Source organism: Salvelinus fontinalis, chromosome 40 (assembly GCF_029448725.1).
Source record: "Salvelinus fontinalis isolate EN_2023a chromosome 40, ASM2944872v1, whole genome shotgun sequence".
Classification (NCBI taxonomy): Eukaryota; Metazoa; Chordata; class Actinopteri; order Salmoniformes; family Salmonidae; genus Salvelinus; species Salvelinus fontinalis.
The window spans coordinates 23,321,619-23,347,824 of record NC_074704.1 but is presented as its reverse complement, the minus strand read 5'-3'; the positions used below and the strand labels follow the sequence as shown (position 1 = coordinate 23,347,824).

The window sequence follows — 26,206 nt, the reverse complement described above, 5'->3', positions numbered from 1 at the left end:
CGTTGCCAAAAGTTTTGAGAATGACACAAATATAAATTTTCACAAAGTCTGCTGCCTCAGTTTGTATGATGGCAATTTGCATATACTCCAGAATGTTATGAAGAGTGATCAGATGAATTGCAATTAATTGCACAGTCCCTCTTTGCCATGCAAATGACCTGAATCCCCCAAAAAACATTTCCACTGCATTTCACCCCTGCCACAAAAGGACCAGCTGATGTCAGTGATTCTCATCCGGAAAAAAGCTTGTCCGGAGAAGACAAGGTGAGCGCTACCATCAGTCCTGTGTCATGCCAACAGTAAAGCATCCTGAGACCATTCTTGTGTGGGGTTGCTTCTCAGCCAAGGGAGTGGGCTCACTCACAATTTTGCCTAAGAATACAGCCATGAATAAAGAATGGAACCAACACATCCTCCGAGAGCAACTTCTCCCAACCATCCAGGAACAGTTTGGTGACGAACAATGCCTTTTCCAGCATGATGGAGCACCTTGCCATAAGGCAAAAGTGATAACTAAGTGGCTCGAGGAACAAAAGATCGATATTTTGGGTCCATGGCCAGGAAACTCCCCAGAACTTAATCCCATTGAGAACTTGTGGTCAATCCTCAAGAGGCGGGTGGACAAACAAAAACGCACAAATTCTGACAAACTCCAAGCATTGATTATGCAAGAATGGGCTGCCATCAGTCAGGATGTGGCCCAGAAGTTAATTGACAGCATGCCAGGGCGGATTGCAGAGGTCTTGAAAAAGAAGGGTCAACACTGCAAATATTGACTCTTTGCATCAACTTCCTGTAATTGTCAATAAAAGCCTTTGCCACTTATGAAATGCTTGTAATTATACTTCAGTATTCCATAGTAACATCTGACAATCTAAAGACACTGAGGCAGCAGTCTTTATGAAAATTAATATTTGTGTCATTCTCAAAATGTTTGGCCACGACTGTACATCTGCACTGCTTGCTGTTTGGGGTTTTAGGCTGGGTTTCTGTATAGCACTTTGTGACATTGGCTGATGTAAAAAGGGCTTTATAATTACATTTGATTGATTGATTTATTCACAGTCTTCTTGGTAAGCCAACTCCAGCGTAGATTTGGCCTTGTGTTTTAGGTTATTGTCTTGCTGAAAGGTTAATTCATCGCCCAGTGTCTGGTGGAAAGCAGACTGAACCAGATTTTGCCTGTGCTTACCTCCATTCCATAATTTTTTATCCTGAAAAAATCCCCAATACTTAACGATTATAAGCATACCCATAACATGATGCAGCTACCACTACGCTTGAAAATATGGAGTGGTACTCAGTAATGTTAACACTTTGTATTCAGGACAAAAAGTTCCTTGCTTTGCCTCATGTTTTGCAGTTTTTCTTTAGTGCCTATTTACCAAACAGGATTTACATAAAAAAAGAAACCTTTATTTAACTTGGCAAGTCATTTAAGAACAAATTCTTACTTACAATGACAGCCTACAGGGGAACGTTGGGTTAATTGCCTTGTTCAGTGGCAGAATGACAGATTTCTACCTTGTCAGCTTGGGGATTTGATCCAGCAACCTTTCGGTTACTGGCCCAATGCTCTAAACCCTAGGCTACCTGCATGTTTTGGAATACTTTTATTCTGTACAGGCTTCCTTCTTTCCACTCTGTCATTTAGGTTAGTATTTGAGTAACTACAATGTTGTTGATCCATCCTCAGTTTTCTCCTATCACAGCCATTAAACTCAGTAACTGTTTTAAAGTCCCTGTTGGCCTCATGGTGAAATCCCTTAGCAGTTCCCTTCCTCTCTGGGAACTGAGTTAGGAAGTACTCCTGTATATTTGTAGTGACTGGGTGTATTGATACACCATCCAAAGTATAATTAATAACTTCACCATGCTCAAAGGGATATTCAATGTCTTTTTTTTTTTTTACCCATCTACCAATGGGCACCGAAGACGTGGATGTCGATTAAGGCAGCCCCCAGGCACCTCTCTGATTCGGAGGGGTTGGGTTAAATGCGAAAGACACATTTCAGTTGAAGGCATTCAGTTGTACCAACTGACTAGGTATCTCCCTTTCCTTTTCCAATAGGTGCCCTTTTTTTTGCGAGACATTGGAAAATCTCCCTGGTCTTTGTGGTTGAATCTGTGTTTGAAATTCACTGCTTGACTGAGGGACCTTACAGATAATTGTATGGGGCAGAGTTGCGGTCATCTTTCAGAAATCATGTTAAACCCTATTATTGCACACAGAGAGTCCATGCAACTTATCCATGCAACTTATATTGTTAACCCCCTAGAGTCGATTGACGCGCCGGTGCGTTTATCTAAGTTACATAACAAAATAATCACTATGAAAATCCGTCAGTTTAACCCTCCTGTCGTGCTCGTTTCATGTTAATTAGTTGTGTTCCCGGTCCAAAATGACCGCCCCCATTATAGCTGATTATTAATCCATAATGATACATGTATTATCACCTAACGTTGTGTTAGATCTTTTTATCAACTTATGTTCTTGTGAACATTACAAGTTTTTGAACTTCTATTTGCTATTTATGGCCTGTAGACCTCATTGACCTGAGCTCATACAGCTCGTTTTTGAGTAAAAAAAGCATAATGTATGGATTATTTTGACTATAACAAATACTCAGATGAAATGTATTGTGCTATTTATAAAACTCATTTGAGTCAAAGTATAACAAGGACTCTCTCCTCCTCACCAGTGTCATGATCAAAGATATGATCAAGAGCCTCACATACAGTATATCGTTTGGTCATTGTGCTGCCACAGAATGAATTGTGAGCAAGGCCTCAAAAAAGCCTTATATACCAGAGCTGCGAGAAAAGTTCTATATATTATTGAAACAATGTTGCGATTGTTTGTGAGAATGCTGACAGGTGTGGTTCCAGTGGGGGAAAGATTCTATTGGGGACGGTTCCCGTGGGGGTTGCCATGGAAGCCAAGAAGGGGAGTAAGGTGTGTGTGTGTGTGCTCAAACACACATGCATGTGGGGGTCTGGGAGAGGAAGTGTGTCCATCTGAATGGGCATGTGCCTGAACTCAATTTTATACACTAATTGTAGTCGCACCCATTTATGTCTAATGACTGGTCATTTTTGACCGGGAACACCACAGGTGTACAAAAGTTAAATATAACACCCAAAATGTAATGAAAATCATCAAAATGTATTTTGTGTGTTCAGATGCCCTGTGTGGACAAAGTCATGGAACCTTATGACAATCAGATTCAATTAACTACATTTTTCAGAGAGAAAACTTGTCAATCGGTTCAATTTGACCGGGAACTCAGCAGAAAGGCAAAGCTAGAAATATCTGTTTAATTGAACTGGATGCGTCTCAATCCAGCACATCCGCCATTGTTGTACCTCCACATCGCAGGTGAAAGGTGCCAGAACTAGAGCGCTGTTTGTCAGACCATGAGACATCCAGAAAATCATTCTTCTCACGTAAACGTCTGTAGAGTCCGAACGATGTGGCCTACAATCTACTATGACCACTCTATGGAAAAGGGAGATACAGTTTTGCTATACGACCCCTACAAGTGTCAGGAGACTAGCCTGAAATCGGTACCGTAGATGTAATTTGTTTGGTAGCAAACGAACCGTTTGAGCTACAAACGAATGGGCAGCACATTTTTACTCCTGAACTTATTTAGGCTTGCAATAACAAAGGGGGTGAATACTTATTGACTCAAGACATTTCAACAATTTTTTTTGTTCAATTTGTAAAAATGTTGAAAAACATAATTTCACTTTGACATTATGGGCCAGTGACAAAAAAATCTAAAAGTAATCCATTTTAAATCCAGGCTGTAACACAACAAAATGTGGAAAAAGTCAAGGGGTGTGAATACTTTCTGAAAACACTGTATCAGTTTCACGGTTTATAAACTAAAGCACTTTATGTATATAGTCCCCCAATTAAAAGGTGTCATAAGTATTTGGACAAATGCACTCATATGTGTAGTAAAAAGTTTGGTAATTGGTCCCATATTCTTAGCACGCAATGACTATATCAAGCTTGTACACTTCCCCTGCAATGTACACTACCGTTCAAAAGTTTGGGGTCACTTAGAAATATCCTTGTTTTTGAAAGAAAAGCACATATTTTTTGTCCATAAAATTGCTCAGAAATGCAGTGTAGACATTGTTAATGTTGTTAATGACTATTGTAGCCGGAAACGGCAGATTTTTTATGGAATATCTACATAGGCGTACAGAGGCCCCTTATCAGCAACCATCACTCCTGTGTTCCAATGGCACATTGTGTTAGCTAATCCAAGTTTATCATTTTAAAAGGCTAATTGATCATTAGAAAACCCTTTTGCAATTATGTTAGCACAGCTAAAAACTGTTGTTCTGAATAAAGAAGCTGGAGCATCAGCACTTGCGGGTTTGATTACAGGCTCAAAATGGCCAGAAACAAAGAATAACAAAGAATGGAATAGCCTTCATTTCTAAGAACAAGAATAGACTGACGAGTTTCAGAAGAAAGTTCTTTGTTTCTGGCCATTTTGGCCCACAGTAGCCTCAGCATCAGACTGACCCCTGCCAGGGACTTTACTGTCCACAAATGCTGATGCTCCAGATACTCACCTAGTCTAAAGAAGGTCAGTTTTATTGCTTCTTTAAATCAGAACAACAGTTTTCAGCTGTGCTAACATAATTTCAAAAGGGTTTTCTTATGATCAGTTAGCTTTTTAATATGATAAAAACTTGGATTAGCTAACACAATGTGCCATTGGAACACAGGAGTGATGGTTGCTGATAATGGACCTCTGTAAGCCTATGTAGATATTCCATAAAAAATCTGCCGTTTCCAGCTACAATAGTCATTTACAACATTAACAATGTCTACACTGTATTTCTGATCAATTTTATGTTATTTTAATCGACAAAAAATGTGCTTTTCTTTCAAAAACAAGGACATTTCTAAGTGACACCAAACTTTTGAACGGTAGTGTATATTGGGTGGGTGGGTGTTGAGATACATGCAGAGAAAGGATGGTCTACCTGTGCGCGTCGTGCCTACAGCGGCGGAGGGCTTGACGGCCATGTCGTCCCACCTCAGACAGGCCCACAGTAGCCTCAGCATCAGACTGACCCCTGCCAGGGACTTCACTGTCTGGAGACGGTACCTGCAGAGACAGACAAATAGGTTACCACACACACAGGAGCACAAGCGCGTGCACGTACACACATGCACATATACGCACGCGCAAAGACAACTGTCTGGGGTCACCAACACACACAGCCTATGTCTGCTACCGTAAAGGTACACGGAAAAGAGCCCGTGCACACACGCACCACACTCACACAGAGCTCATAAAAATTCATAAGTCAACCCTGGCAGCTAGGTAAAATGACCGTGTTAGTTCCTTGTTGCCGAGGTTGGCTATGAACCTGACTCTTTGGTATGCTTCCACAATTGGCCATTTAAAGGTTGAACAAATGTATAAAAAAAAACACTAAAAAAAGAATTAAAAAAACACATATTGGGACAGTAAAGGAATGCGTCCCAAAAGGCACTCTAATCCCTATAGAGTGCACTACTATACCATAGGGCCCCGGTCAAAAGTAGTGCACTATATAGGGAATAGGGTGCCATTTGGGATGCACACGGGGAAAGACATTCCTCCTTGTCCAGTGTGACTGACTGACCACAGGCAGGGAAAACATCCTCGGAGTGGTTAATGCGCAACGTGAATATCCTGACACTTGCAGACCGCCAATATGATTCACGTCTAGCAGTAAAAAGGCAGTAAAAGGCGCTGGTCAAAATAGCCCGAGGTCTCTCTCTGAGAGCCACAACAGAGTCACAGGGGCCAAACCCCCTAACGGCAAACAGAAGGCATAACCAACAAATCAACAGGACAAGACGTGAATATCGTTCGCCGGAGCATTAATGCTCGAGAGGTTCCAGTTATTGTGGCGCAGTGACTGTATCGTAGCTCAGAGTTGGAGCGCAAGGCTGAAACTAACGGCAATCATAAATCAGATGGAGCACTAGAAAACTCATATATTTAAAGCTCTGAGTTTTCTCTAGCCAGGTAGTCTGGCAAAACTCAGGGCCTTAATCATATCAAATAATGCAGTTAGTTAAAGCGCTAAACCGTTGAAAACAGGGGCGCCAATGAGAAATCTTAAAAACTGTGTTCTCACCTCCATGTGATACCATAGGTGGGTCTGGGCGAGGGATAGGGCCAGATGTCCTGGGCCGGCTTGGCGTTGTAGCTGAAGATGGACACCTCACGGATGCCACCCTGCCGTGCCAGCTTCTTCAGGTCGTTGTTGGGCAGGACAAAGATGCTCTTACGCTGGCTCTTGGTAACAAACTTGCGGTAGGATGGCAAGGCGGTTCCCGAGCGCGTCTTCTTGGTGCGCGAGAACTTGAGGAGGCGAACGCGGCCCTTGGTGGAGGTCGACGAGGTCGCGATCCCCGAAACAGAGGAGGTTAAACGAGAGGACTCCTTGTGGGTGGCAAAGAGCGTTGTCTTGTACTCGGTCACCGTTTCGCTCTGGCTCTCGTCCGATTGGCTGTCGGGCGTGGGTGAGCGCATTTTGGTCACGGTGGTTTTGGTCATGGTGGCGAGCGTGGACACCGCGCTGCTCTCGGTGGTTGAGACAATGGGCGTGGGCGTTGCCCCCGAAGAGCTTGAGACCCCCACCGTTAGCCGAGACTCTGTGGATACCGTGGTGGTGGTGGTTGTTGTGGTGGTTACCTGGGTGAGTATGGTCTTACAGAGGGATCCCACCCCACTGTTGCTGCTCTCCTCCGCAGAGCGCACCGACGAGGGGGACATTTTGTTGGGCGTGGCAGCATCAGGCTTAACTTCCATGGGCTGGTTGTTGTTGAGCTGCTGGGTGGTTGTAGATCCGAGCACCTCCATGTTGTTTTCCAGCCTGGCCACCTTCACCGGGGGCTGGCAGTCCTGCACCGACACTATGACCTTGCTCTCCACCTCTACCCTTAGAGCCGGCCTTGGTTCCGTGCTGTCAGGCCCAGTCCTCTCGGCTACAGGGGCCACATTGCCGTTGAGCAAGGGCTTCAGGGGCGAGACTACTTGACCCTCTCCCTCCGCCTTGCCTAGACTGTTCACTTTGACCTCAGAGCTGTTAATGAGAGCATTGGAGGCCTCGTTTGGAGTTGGTAAAGAGTTGGTCAAGGCTTTAGCCTCCACACTGTCATTTCCATTGATCTGAGGTAGAGAGGAGGGCTGGGACCCAGTGGTGATGACCTCAGTGCTGCTCTGTCCGTTGCCCTGCCTCTCCTCGGGCCCCTTCCCGTTCTTCTCTGTGCTTTGCTGGGTGGGTTTAGGAACGGTAGCTGCACTATGGCTGCCCTCCTGGGTTATAGTGCTTGGAGGAATTGTTGTGGAGTGGGGTTTAAAAATGGCCACTTCAGGTCCTGCACCCTCGGTGGAAGCGGGCTTGTCGCTGGTAGACTCTGATGGTCTGCCAGTGTAGTGGATCCCACCTGAACTCTGAGTTTCCATTGGTTCCGCTGTGCTGCTGGGCCTTTTAAGGCCTTCCTGCCCTGAACCGGCCCCTGTGGGCCCTATAGTCCTCTCAGGGAGGTCTCCCTCCTGTTTCTGGGGGGCTATTTGGTTTTGTGTCCTAGGGAATGCTTCAGCTGCAGGCTCTTTGGCTGGGGTCGCTGTGGCTGGGTGAGGGAACCCCTCAGCGGTCTTTGAAGGGTCCGCCTGCACCTCCCCTTTGACTGACAATGGAGCAAGCGCAGGTGGCACCGAAGGGGTGCTGAACTCCAATTTCACTGTGGGACTCTGGGCCTGGGTCGGAGTTTGGGGCTGGAGTGGGGTCTGCGGCAGGGCCAGGGTGATCTTCACTGGGGTAGGTTTGGTCAGGGAGACCTGAACCCTTTGCTTCTCCTCTAGTGCGTGCTGTTTGACGCGCCGCTCCAGCAGACCGTCCAGCTTGGAGGCCTTGACCTTCTTCTTGTAGGCCACGCGCATCAGGAAGCCCTGGGCCACGTCCACCACGTCGTAGTTGAAGGGCCTTGTATTCCCCTCACCGAGCTCCTGCCTCACGCACGTCGTCTCCGTCTCGGTCCCTGGGCTGCCGCAGGTCCCTGAGAGAAAAACAAAATGGACACATAAGTTACTGGATCATTTTTCTTATCCTCTCTTGTCAGAACAATGGTGAAGAAGCTTAGTGCCCAAGTATGAAAGTATATGAGCCTCCCTTCACATTGGCATGTAGAGCAGTATATGAACTGATTGATTCAATAATACGTGTGACTGATATTGCATGTGTTTGTTAGCTTTAACTCCGCTAACTATCAACAAGGGAGTCAATGCCAGTCTATAAAAGCGCTAACCTTTTTCATCATCTTGTCCTGAGTCTGAGAGGCTAGGGTCCACCTCCATCTTGTCAGCAGCCTCCTCTGCAGCGGAGTCCTGTATCTTCACCTTCGCTGGCCCGTCACTCTCTTCTTTCTTTCCCTCCTCTGACTTTTCCTTCGTCTTCTCTCCCGACAGGCGGTCTGCTGAGGGCTCTGGGGTGGTAGTGGTGGTAGCACCCCCATCTTTCTCTACGGGTCTTCTGCTTCCCTGGGGGTCTGAAACTACAGTTGTTTTGAACAACCTTGGCCTTGGACCCAGGTCCAGCAAGTTGCATTTCTCGCCACGTCTGGCAGCTGCAGAGGAAGAAAACATACATGTTTTAGTTATCATGGCCACATTTATATTAGTAGTCAATTTCACAGGGGACGTTATCCCATGTGACTTAACAATTGAATTGCACATTTCTCACAACTTTTGGCAATTAAGAAATAAGAGGAGGTGTTTGACAGCGACGGGTACATTTGTCCACTGAATTCCTTGATTTCTTTCTAACCAAATCATAGAGATGGATAAAGATCTCTATTTGGATATATTTTGTTTTCGCATTGACATTGCCAGTGCTGTCCCAGATGCCATAAAGCCACAGATACAAAGATGAGAGCTCTATCTATCTCTATGAAGAGGACACAAACTAGAACGCTCCTGCTGACCTTCCAGCTCGGCGCGGTAGTTGGCGTTGGTGTTGCCAGGCAGCTTGGTCAGGAAGCGGTGCACATGCGTCTTGCTGATCCAACTCCAGCCGCCCCAGCCCGTCACGCGATACTCCTCTCCCTTCTGCTTCCACACCTTCACACGGGAGAGAGAGAGAGAGAGAGAGAGAGAGAGAGAGAGAGAGAGAGAGAGAGACAGAAAGAAGAAAGCGGGCAGCGGAGAGAGAAGGGTACAAAGGGAAGAAGAAAGCGGGCAGCGGAGAGAGAGGAGGAAGGGAAGAGAGAGAGAAATGAGAGGGCCAGAGGGTATTCACACCCACCATTAAGTAAACACATCTAGTAGGGCCACTATGTGAAAGTTGACACCCCCCCCCCCCCCGGAGCTCGGACACTCACACCTCATCAAAGGGCTTTTTAGCACCGTTCGCCATTCTGGGGAGGCAGGAAGTTGCAATTAAACACGTCCTGGCGATTAGGGGTGATGGTGAACGGCCCGGTCATAAATAGAGTGGTAGCGCTTCGACTTAAAAGGGCCCGGGCTCGGTCGGTAAACAAGGGCCAAATGAAAAGGGTGTATGTGTCTGTGCATGTGTAGCAGCCCTTAACTGTGTGTGTGTGGGTGTGGGTGTCTGAGTGAGTGTGTCTGTATGCGGGTGTTTGTGATTGTGTGTAATACCTGGTGCTTGATGGGGAAGGTGTACTTGACCCATGTGGCCTGCTGCATGGTCTCCTCGTCCTCCAGCTTCTTCTCCCTCTTCTTCACCTTCTCCTTCTCCTCCCGCTCCATGGACGTCATACGGTGTAGCCTGCATGGTGGCACAGAAAGGGGGACGAGAGAGAAAGGCAAACACAGTCAGTTCAAAAGCGGCTTCCTTCAATGCACTCTGGTGTGAGTGAAAGGTCTGGGCCAGCCCGGATCAAAAAGTAGAGGAGGGTAACTCCCTCGTTGCTCTTGGCAAGGCCCCATGCAACACACACACACAAATGATGCGAGCCCCTTGACTGACTCTGCACACCCGCCCTTACTATAACATAATCAAGTCTTAAGAGGAGGAGGGTTGGGGTCTTTACCCATCAGTAGAACAGGTAGCAGTGTTTCCCCTAGTGTATAAATATTGTACTACACGCCGGGGGTGGGCCATTTTATCTACTGCTGATCACCTCTGGGTAAACTGGTCTTAGTGTGAGGGACGGGAGGGGACAGAGGAGCTGCTAGAGTAGGGCGACACTATTCCAAATGGCACACTACTTTTGAATAGGATTCCATTTGGTAGAATGGACGATTATCCCATCTCCAAATTGGAAAGATCGGTTGCTTAGTGTGTCAATCATAGTTTTACTTATTTCATATTTAGTTCACTGACATAGCTATCAAGCCATTTTGCACCACACACTGTGCGTGTACACGCAGTATCAATCACAGCAGATCCTAAGGATTCAACTACGAAGAAGATTCATTTGAAAACAGCGTAATGTTACACTGCTCTATCTCTGTGTTTACATTTTCCTCTGTTAGTTTAACTTGTTCATCTTTATGAGGACAGTCTTTAACCAAACGGTAAGTGCTTTGACAAATAGCACATTTTGATCTCCTTCCATATCTGTCCAGTGGATTTGTGCCGGGCAATGGCGCCCTCGTCTGGTTGTCTTGAGAACGTGACTTTTTGGGGCCTTTTCTCTGCTGCTCAGTGTAATATGCTGCGTCACTCACTTGCATTCCATCTGTTATTGGCACGGCAGACATCTTTTCACCCCAATTTCTTTTTAATGCCGACTTCATTGGACACAAAAGTCAGCACTGTACAAGCAGTCAAAGCCAACTGTCCAAACAGGCAACTTGAAAGCTAACACTGCATCCGGGAGAACCATGTCGTACTCCCGCATCCTATTGTACCTCTGTTCGAAGTCAACGATGTAGTCCGTCATTGCAACCGAAATGTCTCTAGTAACACTGTCAAAGTTTGAATATGCCTCGTAGACACGGCCTTTCTCTTCTTTAAGAAACACAGAATCCAGTGCTCTAATCAAAGTTCCCATACCATCATCCTTATTCAAATCCTCAACAGATATTTCCAGTGCTGTATCTCTCGCTCATCCCCCGAGCGAGAATACCACCTCAAGTGCTTGCTTTGTCTTGTCCAGATTAGTAACCCGTGTCCAGATTCAAAGTTCATTTTCCAACTTTCATACGACCTGTTATCGTCGTAGCAAGGTGGCAAATTGTAGTTATTAACCATCCTCTGCTGCCAATGTTAATTCAAAATGACAACGACAAGGTGACAGTTTAACAACGTTTACTCAACCGTTTTAGCACAATACATGGCTGCCATTGCACTCAGGCCAGGTTCATCAACAAGACTCCTGCGCAGGCGCACAAATAACAGAGTGATAGCACCGTAATAACAGAAATACAGGAATACTTAAAACATTAACTTAACAGTGGTCATTTTGTTGTTTTTTTACATGCAAAAGTGAAATAGGTGTATTTATGCTGTTGCACAGATCGCTTTATATACAGTATATATTCAAAGAAACTACAGATAGTTAGAGAACTTGGCATTATATTTATGTCAGGCTACTTTGTTCACATCTCCAACCACCCATTCAGCAGCTGCCACTGGTATTCAGCACCTGCCACTGGTCTAGGGTTTGCACTTGTTCTAAGAAGTTCGACTTTGAAGAGGCTGCAGACTTGTATGATTGAATGGTATAAAGGAATTATTTGAAGTGGTAATGTAAGGATGGCATAACACGGTAAACGAGGTTCCCTTGATGACTTGATGCCAGTTTAAAGTGAAAGACGTGACTGTGTGTGTGTGTGTGCTCTGAGTCTACTCGCCTGGTGTGTCCCAGAGAGTCCTTCCAGACAGGGAGCAGGGCCACAGGTTTGATGGCACACTCCAAGATGGCCATGGCCAGGGCAAACTCCCTGGCCTTACTGCACATCTGCACCGCCTTAATCCAGTTGTTCCTGACGAAAAACAAAACAAAGCCAAAGGGAGTCAGACAATGGTGTTATCCATCATATGGGAGCATGGTGACATCAAATCATGACAGTGTGACTTTCTGTCACCTGGGACTGCTGGGGTCAGAACTGAACAAGAGCAGAGCACGCTAACTTCAATGAACATGTAAAAACAAACACGTTATCACCAAATTATGTCACAAATTAGTATCTGAATAATAGCCTGTGCCCCCTCCCCCAACGAGGAAGAGCATACAATGGTTAAACGAACACTTAACCCCGTAAGGTTGATGTCCACGCACCCTGCATAAATCCAATTAGCATAATACAACAACAGAAAAAATGAAAAACTCAGTTTACGGTAGAGTGTTTTTTTTTGTTGCATTGGATCAGTCTCAATTCACCTAATCACCTAATCGCCGCATCAGCGGCGAAAGAGCTAGAGCGGTGTTTGTCAGACCACGAGACTTCGCGAAAATCGGTCTTCTCACAAAATCGTCTGTAGCATCCAAACGGTTTGACCTACAAAACTATAGAAAGATGATTCCATTTTGCTCTACGACCCCCACAAGCATCTTTGGACCCGTCTGAAGTCGGTACAGCCGATCTACCAACTGTCCGAACAGTTTGGGCAACAACACTAATATGAGTCCTCTGTGGAAAGGTGAGACTCTCACGAACATATACATCTTTGTTGTTTTGTTCTAGGACACCCACAGGCCTCACAAGATTCGTCAGACGGTCCCCCGGTATCAGTTGAAAACATTTATGGAAGTTTAAATGGAGACTGTTTAATGCCAAAAATAAGGGGTTAAATACATGTCCCAAAAAATGTATGTTTCCTGATCTTCTATCTCTCAGATATAGGACAGACACTTGAAAACAAACTTCCATTTGATTTTTTGGGGGGACTGTCGTTCAATGTAGTGAATCTGCTATTCAACGCGTTTGTATGGGCTAATAGCAGTAAGGGAAAAATATATAATCATTCCACTTTTTTTTTTGATACTTCAAGTGGTCTTAAATAGAGGTCGACCGATTATGATTTTTCAACGCCGATACCGATTATTGAAGGACCAAAAAAGCCGATACCGATTAAATCGGCCAATTTTTATTTATTTATTTGTAATAATGACAATTACAACAATACTGAATGAACAGTTATTTTAACTTAATATAATACATCAATAAAATCAATTTAGCCTCAAATAAATAATGAAACATGTTCAATTTGGTTTAAATAATGCAAAAACAAAGTGTTGGAGAAGAAAGTAAAAGTGCAATATGTGCAATGTAAAAAAGCTAATGTTTAAGTTCCTTGCTCAGAACATGAGAACATATGAAAGCTGGTGGTTCCTTTTAACATGAGTCTTCAATATTCCCAGGTAAGAAGTTTTAGCTTGTAGTTATTATAGGACTATTTCTCTCTATACCATTTGTATTTCATATACCTTTGACTATTAGATGTCCTTGTAGGCACTTTAAGTATTGCCAGTGTATAGCTTCCGTCCCTCTCCTCGCCTCTACCTGGGCTCGAACCAGGAACACATCGACAACAGCCACCCTCGAAGCATCGTTACCCATCGCTCCACAAAAGCTGCGGCCCTTGCAGAGCAACAACTACTTCAAGGTCGCAGACCGAGTGATGTCACCGATTGAAACGCTATTAGCGCACACCCCACTAACTAGCTAGCCATTTCATATCGGTTACAAAAAAATATACTTCTGTGTATTGATTTTAAGAAAGGCATTGATGTTTATGGTTAGGTACATTTGTGCAACCATTGTGCTTTTTTCCGCAAATGCGCTTTTGTTAAATCATCCCCGTTTGGCGAAGTTGGCTGTCTTTGTTAGGAAGAAATAGTCTTCACAGTTAGCAACGAGCCAGGCGGCCCAAACTGCTGCATATACCCTGACTCTGTTGCACAGAACGCAAGAGAAGTGACACAATTTCCCTAGTTAAAAGAAATTCATGTTAGCAGGCAATAGTAACTAAATATGCAGGTTTAAAAATATATACTTGTGTATTGATTTTAAGAAAGGTGTTGATGTTTATGGTTAGGTACACATTGGTGCAACGACAGTGCTTTTCCGTGAATGCGCTTGTTAAATCACCCGTTTGGCGAAGTAGGCTGTGATTCAATGATAAATTAACAGGCACCGCATCGATTATATGCAAAGCAGGACAAGCTAGATAAACTAGTAATATCATCAACCAGGTGTAGTTAACTAGTGATTATGTTAAGATTGATTGTTTTTTATAAGATACGTTTAATGCTAGCTAGCACTTTACCTTGGCTCCCTTGCTGCACTCGTATAACAGGTAGTCAGCCTGCCACGCAGTCTCCTCGTGGAGTGCAATGTAATCGGCCACGATCGGTCTCCAAAAATGCCGATTACCGATTGATATGAAAACTTGAAATCGGCCCAAATTAATCGGCCATTCAGATTAATCGGTCAACCTCATGTCTTAAAATTCTAAACCAAATAGCTTAGTAGAACCCCCCCACCCCTGGCTTAGACTCTTATGGGTTAAAAACATTTTGATCGTATTCTTTCACAACATAAAAAAAAATCAACCAACTAGGATCTCAAAAACACACAGAGCTCACATTCCATCTGTACCTGTGTGAGGCCCAGTTGGGGTGCATGAAGGGTGCGGGCACATTGGTCTCCAGCTGGATGATGGTGAGGCGCAGCGTGGAGATGGTCAGCACTTTGGAGCCGTGGATGGAGCCGTTCCACTTGAAGTCGCCTGCCGGCGTCATGCAAAACTGGACAATAAAATACGTTTTATATGTAGAGAGCTTTTCATTACATGGGGAAATCACAAAGCACTGTACATCTAAAACAAACTTAAAAATGCTTTAAGGATCAACAATTAGAAAGATAGAAGAAAACAGCTAAAATCAGAAAAGAACAGTACTGTACAAGATACAAAGAAGACTGAAAGGTAGCATCAAAGGCTTAAAGGGATACTTCCGAGTTTTGGGCAATGAAGCACGTTATCTACATCCCTCACAGTCAGACAAACTCATGAATACCATTCTTATGTCTCTGCGTGCGGTTTGAAGAAAGTTGCTAACTAGCGCTAGCGCAATTGCTATCCTCTAGACTTCCAGTCATTGCGCTAACATTAGTTAGCATTGGCTCGGCAAACTCCCTCAAACTTCCTTTATACTGGACGCGGAGGCATAAAAGCTATCCACAAGTTAATCGGACTCTAGGGAAGTAGATAAGGGGCTTCATTGCCAAAATCTCAAAGTATCCCTTTAAACAGTTGAACTTAAAACTTATCGCAAGTGTTTATCTGTTCAAGTTTCTGTTGACTCCTTCAGGTGTGTGCAAGCTAAAGTTACCTTAAAATACGTTTTGTCTTAAAGTTTACCTTGTGCGAGAGGTGTCGCCGCTTGTCCAGGTCCTCACGGTGCTGGGGCTTGTTGAGGGCCAGCGTATTTCCGCTGTATTGGTTGTGGTAGACGCGGTACTTGCCCTCCTGGCCTAGCTTGAAGAAGTGGCTGAGTGTGCCCTTCATCACCACTTCCTTACTTGTTAGGCTGCGGGTGCTGAGACGCGACACGTCGCCTGCCGGGGTCACCACCAGCACCTGGAGTGAGGAGAGGGGGGTCAAATCAAAGGTAAATCAAATACATTATATTTTGATAACAGACGAGCGACACTTGAATTGAAATAAATGCATGATATTTTTAGAACAAAACATTTGGCCCACGATTCCGAAAAAAGTTTGGTACACCGGGCAACAACCTAAGGATAGCTAGGAATCCAACGGCTAATCAGTATTTTTTGTAGATTAATAGTGATCACCTCTTTGCCCTCCTTGTAGCCCTTGTTGGCCTCGTGAACGGCTTCTTCCACCTTCTTGCTCTTCAGCTGGCTCAGCTTACTCTCCGGGTTACGCAGGCGGGTCACCATGCGGCCGCCCGGCGTGACTGCCGACCGCTTTCCACCGGCCTCGCCGTTCACCCCCTGGTCGTCCTGGCTGTTGATAGAGGACTGAGAGGACCTGTCGGCCAGGTCGGGCTCCTCCGGGACCCTGGGGGCCTCCCTGGCAATGGTGCTGCTGTTACTGTTCTCCTCACCACTGGGATGAGGGGGCTGGCTCAGGCTGGGGACCCCCTCTCCCCTGGGAGAGCTAGACTCAGAACCTGCCTTCTCTAAAACCACAAATACATTTCAAATCATGCTTTAAAGGGATGTTATACAGCAAAATCAAAGTTTGACTGTTATTTTCAGACGTCGAAGTTAGTCATGTCGATCCAGCTACATGCCTCGACCCAAATGAGCGATAAGCACCAGGGAATCCGGAAATGATACGGTGCCTATCGTTTTCACTCATTTTGGATTGTGGCATGTAATCAAATCTATATATATTTTTTTGCCTGGGATGTGGACATCTCAAGAGAAGACCCAACCGACAGTCCCTTCAAAAGTTTAAATGACATGCAATAGTGCCCTCTAGTGTCATGAAGCAGCATGCGTGTCATTCCTGTAGTGCCCACACACAGCCTTTTACACAGCCAATAGGGGTATGATGATTCATAGTAAAAGTGATCTGGACCCATGCATTAAAGGCATGTTTTACACGCAAGGTTCAGAATCAAATGCTTTGTCTTAAAGTCATTGTGATTCACGCCAAGCTATTTGGTCTGATTGCATATCAAAGCGATTCGCTTTCAGCGTTCTTTTGGAATGAAAGAAAAGCATGTATTCAGCAGAGTTGCGACAAGCGTTCAATACCGAAGCTGAAATTCAGGTGTTCGCAAGGGATGAAAAATCCTGCCGCAAGATAAATTATTGAGGTGCTTGACAGCCAATGAAATGAGGGATGCAAGAGGGACAGCGATCAATGGTAGAGCGGTCCGACATGGGGGAGGCGGGATGTGTGGGGAGGAACAACCCAGGCACAGGAATTGAATGGAGGGGGATCATGAATGTGGTTCAAAGTTCACAGAGACACCACCCTCTTCGTACCTTCAGCCTCCTGCACGCCCTCCATGTTGGTTTTGGCCTCATCCCCAGGCTCTCGGGCCCCGGGAGGGATGTCTTGCCCCCCCATGGCAGGGCTGGGGGCCTCTGTTGCGGGGAGAGTGGGTTGTGGAGGCGGGAGATCAGGTTTACTCCCCTCAGGGATGGAGCCCTCACCAGTAGAAGGAGCCAGCTCGGCTTCAATCAGAGAGGCAGATATTCAGAGTTACGCAAACTATGCTACATGTTGAAAACATTTGAACTGCATTCTCGCTAGAACGGATTATCTTGGAACTTGTGGTGCCAAGATGGCGGCCAATAAAATCACACATTTCAGAGTTGGTCGAAGTGTATGTATCAGACTTTGTGTGGAATATGCACAACAAGCACCTCCAGCGTGTGTATATAGAAGATGCTGTATTGTAATGACACTAGTAGCCATTTTTAAAACTTGGTGTGAGGACGCTTATTACAGAGGGGTTATCAGCAGTATGGCGGAAGGCATTGTTTTAAGTTGACAAAGTGGTCTCCGATGTGTTGACAGCGCAACACAAGGGATTTCTAATTGGCTCAGAAAGAGAAGAGAGCAGTGGGAAACGGATCAATAATTAATTAGGCCTACCTACATCGCTCTATTTCAAGACACAGCAATATCAAACAGCCCGTAGAGCCTGTCGGACCACGATGTAGCAGTAGCTGTAGTTAGATGGTGTGTGTGTGTGTGTGTGTGTGTGTGTGTGTGTGGGAGTGTCTCTTACCTGTAATGGTGGTTCCCTCTTTGGTCGCCTTGTCCTTGTCCTTCTCAGCCTTACCCTCCCCTGCTCCCTCCTCCTCTCCCTTCTTCTCTAGATCATCAGTCTTCTCCTTTGTCTCTCCCCCCTCCGTCTCCTCCTCCTTCCGGAGAGTTTCCTGCGCCTCCGCCTTCTCCCTCTCCTCTGCCGCCCGGCGCTTCACCTCCTCCAGCTCCTGCTCCTGCTTGGCCCTCAGCCGGTTCAGGATCTCCTCTGGAGAAGGGCGAGGACACCGATTAATTGATTCATTTAATTGATTAGATCATTAAAATACATATTATGCATGTCAGAATGTTTAATTGTGGGAAAACTAAAAATCTTTAAAAGCGTTCAGCCAGAAATATCAAATAACTAGCAGTATATAGACTAAACACGATCAAGGACAACACAATCAAATCTGAGTCATGGTGATTAGTCAGGTTGAAATTGAAACCAGCAGGACTGCAGAAATCAAGGCACCGAGTTATGCACCTCTGAGCTACACCTTGACTGTCTCATACGGTCTGAGCATAAACTACAGTTTTATTGACTAGCCTAAAAAACAGTTCTAACTCAAGAGCATTCTTTGTATTCTTGCCAGCAAGCGATGGTGTGTGTGTAGTCAGTCAGCCTATGCATTCACTAAAGCTTTATCCCACACTAACAGAGCACGCTTAATCGATACATCTTCTGATTTGACCACGGCGCAATTCTGCCAGATGAATCAAACATTCAAACCTATGCTTGAAAGCCTGCCACTAACTGTGCTTCTCTCTGGGCTATACTATAGGAATGGCCATGTAGTCTGTCTGGGAATGAGCACATTAGCACCCAGCTGTGCTTTGAATTGAACACCACCTCAAAATGACACTCATCTGAAATGATAGCCGCATAGCGAGAACTTGTCACGGCTTATACAACTGCTCAATGTGGTAAAATAAAGAAAAGAAAAGAGCCTGTATCACAGGACCACATGGGGAATAATTGAGATCGTACTCTGTGACGAAGCAGGTTATTTCATATTTCGGGGGGGGTGACAAAGAAAAACGGGTTGTTTCAGGCATCAACGATAGTCTACTTCCTCTGTCATTTGTCGCCGGAGAGCATGTGTGTGTGTGTGGTGGAGAAGCCTTGACAGCAGCCTAAAGTGTCTTCCTAGGGGGCTCAATCTGGGATCTGTCATCGCTCTCCTGATGCCAGTGTCTTATGGTGTGTGTGTGTGTGTGAGAGAGAGAGAAAGTGTGTAAAAAGCTCTTTCAGACATAATGTGATTTCCACAGTGTGTGTGCAGGAGCGGGTCGTAAGTAGACTGACTCACTGGTGAGATGTCAAACCATTCATTCTCAAATGGGAGGCACACCAGCAGAGAACTTGATCTCAGTCTGTATCCGAGTCCATCACAAGTGTACAGTTACAGTAGCCTGGTCCCACATCTGTATATACTCTATAACAAAGTCCTACGGTCATTGCCATGTCAAACATAAACAGATCTAGGACCAGGCTATAGATACAAGTCCTAATCTAAAAAGCCTCAGCAATAGCATACATAGCCTAATAGCTGTTACAACAGCTTCCTACTATTGTTGTCACCTCGAGACCACAATCCAAGGATTGGATAGCCTTAACACCCTATCACATTCAACCGTCCCATTTGTTCTTTAAATCAGATCAGTTGTCATGAAGGAGAGGAGGAAACTGTTTGGAGCCCAGCCAAACTGGGACTGGAGAGTAAAGTTATGTCATGGAATGGCTGTACTGGTTCCTATGGCCCTTCAACATGACTGAGAAGTATTCACTTAACTGGGGGGAGGCGGAGAGAGAGAGAGCGAGCAAGAGAGATCGAGGGAGAAGTTGATATGAGAGAAAGAGGGGCAGAGAGAGAGAGGAAGAGAGCGAGCAGGATAAAGAGAGAGAGATAGAGGGGAGACCGACGGGCCAGAGGAGGAGTCATTGGCAGGCTCTCTGGTGTTAGACAATGGAGCCCCTCACTCTCAGAGCCAGGGACCTTTGGCTCAGCTGTACTTTCTTGGCTAACTTGGCTACGTATAGAAGAGAGGAGGACACCCGGCACAGCCATGTCCCTTCTCCTCTTCCATCTCCCGCTCTTTGTCACTTTTCTCTCCTCCTCTATCTCCGTCACTCTTTCTCAATTTCTTTGCTCCCCTTTCTTGACCTTTTGCCTCCATATTCTTCCACTGTTCCTCAACCCCCCCCCCCCCCCCCCCCCCCCCCAATGACAATTGACTCTCTATCTGACCCTCTCTCCCTCTTTCCATCTCTCTCTGCCTCAGATGCATTCAGTCCTGCCATCTTGGACCTCGTCCCAGTGAAGCCTGCTGGAGCAGTGCCACAGTCCACAGAGCCTACAGCCAGGCCAAGCCAGCACAGGAGGCGATAGAGGCACTTAAACACAACCAGCCAGCCAACCTGATTAGGGCCTACTTACCCAAATATGAGGGGTGTGGAAATATTTAGGATTTTGCTTTGGGAAGACATGGGTAAATCCACTATGATAATCTGACAGAGGCAGGGGGAGAGGGATAGCGGTATGATAGTCACATACATTAGTGCTGAGCGATTAGTGCCTTTTGAGGTCGTTTCGGCTCGATTATCAAAAAATAATTACGATTTTAGATTTCGGTTTCAATTATTTTTTTAAACATTAAATGCACTATGAGGGATGAATGCTATAACAACAGAGAATAAAACAATTAATAAAAGTCCCACGTTGGTAGTGACTGCCCATCACTTATTAACCATTCGTTGTTCACATTACTTTAATAAAATATTTCAGTTGTGTAGATTACATTTGTTTTATTTGACAATTCAAAGTCATCCTCTCATCTCTATAAAGCTGCTACCAATACCTGACAAAATCATTATTTTAGTAGTTCTTCAAAATAAATAAGGCATACTTTTATGACTGCTGAATACCAACTATCAATCACTTAGATCATGTATTTTCAGGTAGAGATACCACGAAGAAACTGCTCTCTATGTATCCCCTCTTGATCACTCATTCTTCCGTCTCTTCCATAGCACGGGTAACAGAAACAGACCTGACAGAAGTAGTTGTGCAATGGATTATGGTCAACGTAGTTAATTATACTTTTTTCTGCCCTAAACTATGTAGTACATTGGCCTGTTGGAAACTACAACTCCCTACTACAGCGCGCAGTTCGGGCATGATGTGATTTATCTCTGGAGAAACTGCAGCGCAATGTGCTGTAATGAATACTCAGGGAGAAAAGGGTGTAGATTCACGCGCAGAGCGCAGCAGGTGTTTATTTATTTCGACTTCGCAGAAGGCAGGAATCGTGGTCTCAGGCAGGCAATGTTCATACACAGGCAGGCAAACAGGCAGGTGAATCAAAACTAGGACAGAATGCTATAACTGGTTCTCACAAACGGAATAGGAAGAAGCTTAGTAGAGTCAAAACGAACAATACCTCACAGGGAACAAACAGAATGAACTGAACTAAATAAGGAGCTGATTAGATCAGGTGAGTAACTAACACAGGTGAAATCAATGAACAAAAATGAAAGGCAGGGCTACGTTCAAGTTCAAGAACACAAAGAAACAAAACACAAGGTTGACTAAGAAAATAAATACAGAACCTTACATGTGCACATTGAGCTCACAGAAAAAAACTGAACGAAAAAGAATTCAAAATAATTGAACTGACATGGTCAATTAGTTGTTTAAAAAAATGACCAACAACACTACCATATATGGACTACTATATCTATAGCCTTACATGATGTGCATATCCCTCCTAACATATGCAAACGTGCAGACACACACACAAACTGCTAATGTGCACAACTGGCACGAGTCATAGCTGTAAAACTCATACACACACACACCCAATACCATGGATCTGAAATGTGTGTGTGTGCTGATCAGTGCCCGCCCTCACATTACCGACTCAGAGACCGACAACATCGTGAAGTGCAGCCGTGGGCAGGAGGCAAATCGGCAGCCTCGTTGGAACCAACCGAACAGAGAAAATGATGCCGATGATGAATATCACACACATCAAGAGACAGAAAGTAGTGCACTACATTTGCCATTTTGGGACACACAAAGAGTAAGTGTTTGCTCATCTCTTAACACCATTCGTTCACCATAGGGGAATAACTGAAAGAGGAATAGAGTAGTAGACTAGAAGTTCTCTCAAAACATCTGAGCATTATCAAGAGGCAAAACCAATGACTGATGGAAACAGCCAAACAACCAATGACTGATGGAAACAGCCAAACAACCAATGACTGATGGAAACAGCCAAACAACCAATGACTGATGGAAACAGCCAAACAACCAATGACTGATGGAAACAGCCAAACAACCAATGACTGATGGAAACAGCCAAACAACCAAGGACTGATGGAAACAGCCAAACAACCAATGACTGATGGAAACAGCCAAACAACCAATGACTGATGGAAACAGCCAAACAACCAATGACTGATGGAAACAGCCAAACAACCAAGGACTGATGGAAACAGCCAAACAACTAATGACTGATGGAAACAGCCAAACAACCAATGACTGATGGAAACAGCCAAACAACTAATGACTGATGGAAACAGCCAAACAACCAATGACTGATGGAAACAGCCAAACAACCAATGACTGATGGAAACAGCCAAACAACCAATGACTGATGGAAACAGCCAAACAACCAATGACTGATGGAAACAGCCAAACAACCAATGACTGATGGAAACAGCCAAACAACCAAGGACTGATGGAAACAGCCAAACAACTAATGACTGATGGAAACAGCCAAACAACCAATGACTGATGGAAACAGCCAAACAACCAATGACTGATGGAAACAGCCAAACAACCAAGAGTCCCATGGGGCCTGGTCAAAAGTAGTGCACTACATAGGGATTCATTTAGGACACACACAAAACAGTCATTTGAAGAAAAAGCCCAAACTTACTTTACAATGGAAAAACAAATACATAACAGCTTTACCCTACCAAAATGTGCTCAAAATTCCCTGGGGTCTCAATAGATTCAATGCAAAGCTTTCACCCTTCCAATGATAGTAACACAATGATAGACTTCAAAAGGAAGGAAACAATAGGATGTGTACTATGATAGGGCATTTTTAAGTTAGTTATCTAACAGTGTACAGAGAGCTGCATTCAATAGGCACATTGTCAGTGTGTAATACCGGTAGTTTAATAGTAAATAACTACGCAAACAACTGCTAAAACATTCTTCTGAAATGACTAAATGACAATACCAGTCCTAGAATAAAATATGAAAAAACCCCAAAACTGTGTTCTAGGCCTCGTTCAGTAGGTAAACGTTGCAGAAATGTCCTTAATAGATATTTATATTCTACATGTCAGATGGATATAGGTTATGAAGAACAAACATGTCCTATCTGAACGTGTCCAACATCTCTTACCGTTGGCGGCGGTGAGGAAGCACTTGTTGACGCCGCGGGCCTTGTTGGTGAGCTCCTCGGTGATGTCCATGTACGTGTGCAGCTCGTCCCTGATCTCCTCCAGCGTGGCGTACAAGTGGGCCTCCCAGTAACTCTTGTCCAGGCAGTCAATCAGCTCAGCCAGCTGCACCTTGGTGCTGTAGTACCAGATGGTCTTGTCCTCCTGCTCGCCGTCCTCCTCACTGGCGTGGAGGAAGGGAGCGAGACAGGGGTGGAGGGTTGTGGAGAGAAAAAGAGGGAAGAGAGATAAGAGGGAGATGGAGGGGACAGGGAAAGAGAGAACATGAGAATATGGGAGACAGAGAGGGATAGAATAAGAGAGAAAGAGAGGATGGAGAAAGATCGATGTCTTTGATTAATCGATGCCATCATCAAATGACGAGCAGTTGAATGAAGAACATTTAAGCAGACACATTCTATTGTAAATTGTCCATTGTAAGGACATAGTACTGACAACTATTTAATACATGTGTCTTCTATGGTGTCAGTTTTCCTTAAAAGGGCCATTCCGCCACTTTACAAACTCATATTCATTATCTCCAGCACCATATCGGTGTCTAGATGTTTCTATGATCTGTGGTTGCAAAAATAAAAAGTCCTAAAAAAATGCTTCTCTGTGACATCCCAGGGTAGGATTAAAAGTAAGAAAAACTGATTTTCAAAACCTGCAACTAGTTTCTAGCCAGAGGGAAGCTATTTTCTTGCGCCACGACCTCATAGGGTTTGAAAATCACAGTTTTTGATCACCGTAACTTTTGATTACGTCATCGGGTAGAACGTAGAAAATGCACAGTTTTCACATACACTGTATGTAGACACTGGTACTGTGCTGGAGACAATGAAAATCAGGTTGAGAAGTGGTGGAATTGCGCTTTAAGTTTTAACATCGACTTAGCTGCAATCAAGGAAAACATGATTATAGGGAAATTAAAGTTGTAAGACCTTTGAGCACAGGCCCACATCAAATATCAACAAAATGACAAATTTGACAGTTTTGTGCACAGCACGGTCTAGGCCTGGGTCTCACTGGCCTTAGGCAGTATTCCAACAATCTAGTCAGCATCCTCTCAGGATGCAACCACCCACTCGAGACACACACATTCTCTCTCCCTCTATGGGGATGGTGAAGATCGATTATACTGCACCCGGTGAAAGACACTTTCTTGAGTGGGAGCGGCAATGAGAGAGTGAAGGCTACCTCCGAATCCCTCTGTTCAGGTGTGTGTGTGTGTACATGAGTGTGTGACACTCTCCTCTCAGGTTAAAGGAGTCTGCTACCACACCATCTGTGACTAGTGCTTAATAGCTGGCTTATATGCTATCGATTACTAACATTTGTGTGTTTGCACTGTCATTACCCTTCAAACAAGTGAGGCATTGGCCTTTCTATACCTTACCAGAGAAGCTAAACAAGTGGTGTAAGTGGCTCTGGATGAAAGCGTCTGCTAAATGACTAAAATATTAATGTAAACGTTGCAATAAAATCAATCATTGCCACCTGTCATGTAAACAAAGCTAACAGCTTGAACATGATCGCAGGTCAATTGCTCACGCTTCTCCTTCAATTTTGATTCAGGGTTATCAGTGCTTCTTAGGTGGATAACGTCGGTGCCTGATTGAAATAGACACTGTACACAGGAATAAATAAGTAACAATCACTTTTTTTTTAAAGAAAACGGCCCTTCTTCAGGACCCTGTCTTTCAACGATAATTTGTAAAAGTCCAAACAATTTCACAGATCTTCATTGTAAAGGGTTTAAACACTGTTTCCCATGCTTGTTCAATGAACCATAAACAATTAATGAACATGCACCTGTGGAACGGTCGTTAAGACACTAACAGCTTACAGATGTTAGGCAATCTGGTGTTCAACCTTCCCAAGTTCTCTCACGTCACCCCGCTCCTCCGCTCTCTCCACTGGCTTCCAGTTGAAGCTCGCATCCGCTACAAGACCATGGTGCTTGCCTACGGAGCTGTGAGGGGAACGGCACCTCAGTACCTTCAGGCTCTGATCAGGCCCTACACCCAAACAAGGGCACTGCGTTCATCCACCTCTGGCCTGCTCGCCTCCCTACCACTGAGGAAGTACAGTTCCCGCTCAGCCCAGTCAAAACTGTTCGCTGCTCTGGCACCCCAATGGTGGAACAAACTCCCTCACGACGCCAGGACAGCGGAGTCAATCACCACCTTCCGGAGACACCTGAAATCCCACCTCTTCAAGGAATACCTAGGATAGGATAAAGCAATCCTTCTGCCCCCCCCCCCCCCCCCCCCCTTAAAAGATTTAGATGCACTATTGTAAAGTGGCTGTTCCACTGGATGTCATAAGGTGAATGCACCAATTTGTAAGTCGCTCTGGATAAGAGCGTCTGCTAAATGACTTAAATGTAAATGTAAATGTAATTAAGGTCACAGTTATGAAAACTTAGGACACTAAAGTGGCCTTTCTACCGACTCTGAAAAATACCAAAAGAAAGATGCCCATGGTCCCAGCTCATCTGCGTGAACATGCCTTAGGCATGCTGCAAGGAGGCAAGATGACTGCAGATGTGGCCAGGGCAATAAATTGCAATGTCCGTATTGTGAGACGCCTAAGACAGCGCTACAGGGAGACATGACAGACAGCTGATCGTCCTCGCAGTGGCAGACCACGTGTAACAACACCTGCACAGGATCGGTGCATCTGAACATCACATCTGCGGGACAGGTACAGGATGGCAACAATAACTGCCCCAGTTACACCAGGAACGCACAATCCCTCCATCAGTACTCAGACTGTCCGCAATAGGCTGAGAGAGGCTGGACTGAGGGCTTGTAGGCCTGTTGTAAGGCAGGTCCTCACCAGACATCACCGGCAACATTGACAAGAGAAGCTGCTCTTCCTCCCTGGAAAGGCCTGTCTGCTCAAAGACCTCTGTCACAGTTAACAACTCCATTGTGGCCCCCTAACAGACTGTATAAAAAAACTCCTTCACACTCGCCACTGGCTCCCATCAGCAGTGTC

General features: G+C 45.0%; 1 protein-coding gene across 5 annotated transcripts in view; it reads right to left on the bottom strand.

Annotated features, from left to right (window-relative positions):
• The window catches only part of LOC129839764 (nucleosome-remodeling factor subunit BPTF-like), a 49,368-nt gene that overhangs the window by 16,880 nt on the left and 6,282 nt on the right, over nt 1-26,206 (bottom strand). For all 5 annotated transcript variants that reach the window (XR_008757068.1, XM_055907402.1, XM_055907403.1 and 2 more), the window contains exons 3-14: nt 23,164-23,384; nt 17,723-17,968; nt 16,971-17,162; nt 15,804-16,153; nt 15,367-15,585; nt 14,604-14,752; nt 11,853-11,984; nt 9,690-9,819; nt 9,014-9,149; nt 8,339-8,656; nt 6,163-8,089; nt 5,014-5,138 (exon numbers count right to left, since the gene is read on the bottom strand). Coding sequence is in view for 4 of the 5 variants with exons in the window: in XM_055907402.1 (XP_055763377.1) it covers nt 5,014-5,138; nt 6,163-8,089; nt 8,339-8,656; nt 9,014-9,149; nt 9,690-9,819; nt 11,853-11,984; nt 14,604-14,752; nt 15,367-15,585; nt 15,804-16,153; nt 16,971-17,162; nt 17,723-17,968; nt 23,164-23,384 (4,145 nt within the window). In the remaining variant the exon portion in view is untranslated. The remainder of the gene's footprint in view (nt 1-5,013; nt 5,139-6,162; nt 8,090-8,338; nt 8,657-9,013; nt 9,150-9,689; nt 9,820-11,852; nt 11,985-14,603; nt 14,753-15,366; nt 15,586-15,803; nt 16,154-16,970; nt 17,163-17,722; nt 17,969-23,163; nt 23,385-26,206) is intronic.